We start from the raw sequence: 5,422 nt of genomic DNA, 5'->3' as shown, positions 1-5,422 counted from the left end.
CTGCAAGAAGGATTGGGACATAGTCCTAAACATATTTTAGCCAACTTGTAAAATCAGAGGAACTTCGTAATACTGTTTTTCTCCCAGAACTCCAAAATACCAAGGAATTTTGCAGAAAAACTAAGTATACCTTGGTGGATGTTGAAACCAACATAGTGGAATGTTGGCAGAGTAAAATCCTACAATTTTCAGCTGTGACAGAGAACCTAGAGACCAGTCTACAACTCTCACTGTACAGATGGGAAAACTGAGACTAGTCTAAGTCCACACAGTTAGTTGCAAAATTTAGAGTAAAATCCAGGTCTCTAGGCTGGTATGTATGTATGTATGTATTTTATTTACTTTTGAGACAGTCTCGATCTGTCACCCAGGGTGGAGTGCAGGGGTGCGATCTCGGCTCGCTGCAGCCTCCACCTCCCGGATTCAAGCGATTCTTGTGCCTCAGCCTCCTGAGTAACTGGGATTACAGGCGTGTGCCACCATGCTCAGCTAATTTTTGTATTTTTACTACAGACCGGGTTTCACCATGTTGGCCAGGCTTGTCTGGAACTCCTGACCTCAAGTGATCTGCCCGCCTGGGTCTCCCAAAGTGCTGGGATTACAGAAGTGAGCCATCACGCCCGGCCAGACTGGTACTAATTTAAAAGGCAGGGCCCCTGGTTAACGGCCACAAAAGCAGATTTTTTCAACCCAACTTTAACTATTTCGATGATATATTTCCTCTGTAGCCCGGCTTCAGTGTCCAGTGTTTTACTAGGTTAGGTCCTGATTCGTAGCAATAAAAACATACTTAAAATCGCATTTTCAGTTCACTGGATGACTACAATCATGCTGCCGCCCGCCGAGGGGGGCAAAATAAAATTCCTCTTGCAGTGAAGACACACCCTTTCCGGTCTGGTACAGAAGCCGGTTAGCAACCAGGAAATTGGCGGAACCTGGTGGCTGAACGCTTGCACCTGGAGGGTTTGGTTTGTGAAAAGAACACTTCCGGCCGGCGAGTTTTTAACCCCGCATGTCATTAGGGCGGCGCCCAACTCTCACGTTCCGATTGGCCATGGTGACGCTGGAAGGCGGGCTTGCGTATGGGGTCACGCTCTCCTATTGGCTGCTGGTGCGGTGGCGGTTCGGAGTGAGGGTAGCACGTTGAGCTGAAGGCTGTGCGGAGCAGCGCGGCACAGAGCTTGGTGTTGAGCTCAGTATGTCGTGGGAATCCGGAGCCGGGCCAGGTCTGGGTTCCCAGGGGATGGATCTCGTGTGGAGTGCGTGGTACGGAAAGTGCTTGAAAGGGAAAGGGTCGTTGCCACTCTGGGCCCACGGCATCGTGGTCGCCTGGCTCAGCAGGGCCGAGTGGGACCAGGTGACGGTTTATCTATTCTGTGACGACCATAAGTTGCAGCGGTACGCGCTTAACCGCATCACGGTGTGGAGGAGCAGGTAAGGTGGCGGATTCGGCCCTTTTGCCTGCGTGTTGGTGGCGCTGCACCTCTTCCTTTGTCGAGTTTCTATAAGGCCCTCTTCACCAGTCTTCCCCTAAGTCGCCTAAAGTTGCCCCTCTCCCAAATGCCTGGGGGAACGCCGCGGCTATCCTTGCGCTAATCCCGTTTGTGGATGCAAAGTAAGGGGTTGTGCCTCAACAATTCTCTTGTTATATCTGTGAGGTTTACCCATTACCTCCAAAAAGTGACCTTCTCCCAACTTGGAGAGGATGCCGGAGGGACTAGTGAGGCCTGAGCCAGGGCTTAAGGAGTAGGTTAATACCCTTGGGTGGATTTCCGATTTCAATGGGGAGGAGGTCTTGCCTGCAAAACCATGTTTGAGTGGGGCGCCTCAGTCCAGTTGGTAAGATTGAGTTGGGAGCCGACTAACAAGGGATAAGGGGCTCCGCTAGCTCAATGAGTTGATTTGGGGGGGGGGGTGAAAGAAAGGGGTGTGTCCACACAACTGTTGATTGACAGTCTACCAGTTAGGTGTCCTGTATACGGCCTAGTCATCCCCTCATGCCCTGTATACTGTTGGATCCCACAGACATTACCCTGTCTCCCTCACCTTCTTGTTTTGTGTCTGTTCGTGCTCTCTTGAACCAGAATATGATGGGTGTAGCCTGCAACAACCTAGGTTCTGAGGTGGAGGGTAGACCAGTGTAAGGGCTCTTTATGATGGTGCTGGACTGTGACCCTTTAGGTCAGGCAACGAACTCCCTCTGGCAGTGGCTTCTACTGCTGACCTGATACGCTGTAAGCTCTTGGATGTAACTGGTGGCTTGGGCACTGATGAACTTAGACTGCTCTATGGCATGGCATTGGTCAGGTAAGACCTGCATGGGGTAGGGGTGGAGGTTGGCTTTGGGGACTGGAGGTAGGGGAGGCATGTGATAAGCAAAACTTGGCTTCAGGTGTTACCTGAAGCAAAACCCCGCGTGTACCTCAGTGTGGATCAGCCTGTGATTATTGCCTGACTTAACAGCTTTTGGTACCCTCGCCAACACATTCCTCTTTTTCTTCCTTTTCCTGAAAGTCTTCTCTTCCATTTTTCTTTCTCTCTTGGAATGTGGAGGAAGGGATTCAGACCAGGTGATCTCTGTGGGTCTCTTGATAGTCTGATATTTTTTCTTACCTTTGAATTCCTCACCCAGAGGAACTTGTCTGAATGGCTCGATGTCCTTGCCTGTGATTTAATGTGGACTTTCCAACCCTGTCCCTGTCTATTCCTAGCACCACCCTTTTCCCCTTCTCTCCCTCATGAACACTGAAAGATTGCTGAGTTATGGAAGTGGAGACATGGGCTGGGAATTCCTGACTTACAAAGTGACTCATAATGGTTCTAGCTGTATACACATTGGAAAAAAGGTTGCTACTGAGTTTTCATATCTGTCAAAGTCTTTGTTTATCTATTGTTCCCCTTGTCTGCCTTGAGATCCTCCCTTTCTCTTCTTATTTTCTCCATTGATTAGCTGTGCTCCCCATTATCTGATGTAGTCCTTTGCAGCATTTATAGCATATTATGTTCTAGCCTAATACATTACATTATGTCATGATTATTTATCCTAGACCGAACTGTTCAAGACTAGCGCAGTGTCTTATTCATCTGTATGGCTTCATTATAGGGCAGACTCTCATTAAATGTCAGAATGGATGGAACTGTCCCTGCTCTGGCTGACACCAGCTGTAAGAATAGGATAGGACAGTCAGTGGAAAAGTTGTGGAAATGCAGGGTTTCAGTAACTCAGCAAAGCGTTCGGAATAAAATGGTTCCTTGGGCTGTGCCACTTATTTTTCCCTCAACTCCAGGTTTGTGAATCTCATCTCGGAGAGGAAGACAAAGTTTGCCAAGGTCCCCCTCAAGTGTCTGGCTCAAGAGGTGCGTATGATTCAGTGAACTTGCTCAATTCTCTCTCCAAGAGGGTTCACCAAATGGGTCATGGGGTAATGTGGGCACACAGTCAGACTAGCTCATCCCATCACTACCAGCCAAGCCCTGCAAGAATCCCAGAACCTCAGCTTCCAGCCTGAAGGAGGCACAGTTGCTCCCTTGCTCATGACTGGTATCTCAGAGGGCTTGGCCTGCCCAACTTGCTGGGAGGAGCCCAAATGTAGCACTGGGTGGGGACAGGAAAGAGGTGACAGTCAGAGGGAGAGAAAGGGAGGATCTCAAGGCAGACAAGGGGAACAATAGATAAACAAAGACTTTGACAGATATGAAAACTCAGTAGCAACCTTTTTTCCAATGTGTATACAGCTAGAACCATTATGAGTCACTTTGTAAGTCAGGAATTCCCAGCCCATGTCTCCACTTCCATAACTCAGCAATCTTTCAGTGTTCACAGTGGCTCAGCCACTGTGAGTCACTTTGTAAATCAGGAATTCCCATCCCATGTCTCTACTTCTGTAACTTAGACATTCCTGCCCTGAGTGAGTACGTGAAGCGTGTAGAGGCCCAGAGGGCAGGCATGTTCTCAGTCATTAGCACTTCCCAGAGTAGGTGTAGGAGGGAAACAGGGGTAAAGGATACTCAGGGAGAAGGACAGGGTGGAGGGAGGCTGGAGAACTTGATTGTTAATGCTCATTCATAGGTATTTCTTTGTTGTAGAAGGGTGGTTGGTGGTTAGGGGAGGTGTGTGCCTTTTCTGTTTCTGATTTTCTTTTCTTTTTTTGAGACAGAGTTTTGCTCTGTTGCCCAAGCTCGAGTGCAGTGGCGTGATCTTGGCTCACCACAATCTCCGCCTCCCGGGTTCAAGCGATTCTCGTGCCTCAGCCACTCGAGTAGCTGGGATTACATTTATTTTTGGTAGAGACGGGGTTTCACCATTTTGGCCAGGCTGGTCTCCAACTCCTGGCTTCAAGTGATCTGCCCGCCCTGGGCTCCCAAAGTGCTGGGATTATAGGCATGAGCCACTGTGCCCGGCCCACTTTTCTAATTTTCAATACCTCCTCCATAGAGCAGTAAAAAAAGAATAAGGAGAGCTGGTTTTTGATCTTGGCTCTGTCACTATGATTGGAATCTTCTTTCAGGACCTCTGTTTCTCTAGTTGTAAAATGGGGCAGAGGGTGGTCAGGATAAGTAATCTCTGGCTCCCTTCCAGCTTTAATATTTTCCAATTTCTATACTCACACCCTCCCCTGTAATCAGGTAAACATTCCGGATTGGATTGTTGACCTTCGCCATGAGTTGACCCACAAGAAAATGCCCCATATAAATGACTGCCGCAGAGGTGAGTCCTCAGAGGGTATACCTATTACAGTTAAACCCAGGGGCCTGGGCTTGGTGGCACTGAGGGTAGAGGGATAGGGCAGGAGGGTCTTCACCTGGAGCCAAGGCTGGGACTAGGGTGAAAGAAGTGAGGCCTCGCCTTGTGCACAACATTTAAAGCGGGGAGAAGTCAAAAGTTCCATAATCAAGATAAATAACATATTAATGTGGAAAAATTCATGATAAACATAATATCAAAACTTTAAATAAAACAGGATTAGTATTACTGATTTCTCCTTTTGTTTCAGCTTCCAACATGGCTTGGCATATTTTGATACCTTGACTACAGAGGTTTTTTTTGCCTGCCCTTAAGTTGTTTTTTGTTTGTTTGTTTGTTTGTTTTGAGACGAGTCTCACCCTGTTGCCCAGGCTGGAGTGCAGTGGCACGACCTTGGCTCACTGCAACCTCCACTTCTCGAGTTCAAGTAATTCTCCTGCCTCAGCCTCTTGAGTAGCTGGGTCTATAGGCACACGCTACTACGCGTGATTTACTTTTTTTTTTTTTTTTTTTTTGAGACAGAGTCTCGCTCTGTCACCCAGGCTGGAGTGCAGTGGTGCAATCTCAGTTCACTGCAACCTCCACCTCCTGGGTTCAAGTGATTCTCCTGCCTCCGTCTCCTGAGTAGCTGGGATTACGGGCACCCGCCACCATGCCTGGCTAATTTTTTTTTTTTTT

General features: G+C 48.2%; 1 protein-coding gene across 3 annotated transcripts in view; it reads left to right on the top strand.

The window, feature by feature from the left end:
* Nucleotides 1-1,107: 1,107 nt before the first annotated feature.
* LAS1L (LAS1 like ribosome biogenesis factor) overlaps nucleotides 1,108-5,422 on the top strand; it is a 24,623-nt gene continuing 20,308 nt past the window's right edge. For all 3 annotated transcript variants that reach the window (XM_017862674.1, XM_017862673.1, XM_017862672.1), the window contains exons 1-4: nucleotides 1,108-1,434; nucleotides 2,182-2,307; nucleotides 3,288-3,357; nucleotides 4,627-4,708. In XM_017862674.1, the coding sequence (XP_017718163.1) occupies nucleotides 1,199-1,434; nucleotides 2,182-2,307; nucleotides 3,288-3,357; nucleotides 4,627-4,708 (514 nt within the window). In that variant the 5' untranslated portion in view covers nucleotides 1,108-1,198. The remainder of the gene's footprint in view (nucleotides 1,435-2,181; nucleotides 2,308-3,287; nucleotides 3,358-4,626; nucleotides 4,709-5,422) is intronic.

The sequence above is a fragment of the Rhinopithecus bieti genome, unplaced genomic scaffold, assembly GCF_001698545.2.
Source record: "Rhinopithecus bieti isolate Rb0 unplaced genomic scaffold, ASM169854v2 scaffold_65629, whole genome shotgun sequence".
Taxonomy (NCBI): Eukaryota; Metazoa; Chordata; class Mammalia; order Primates; family Cercopithecidae; genus Rhinopithecus; species Rhinopithecus bieti.
This window is presented reverse-complemented; position numbering and strand designations above follow the sequence as displayed.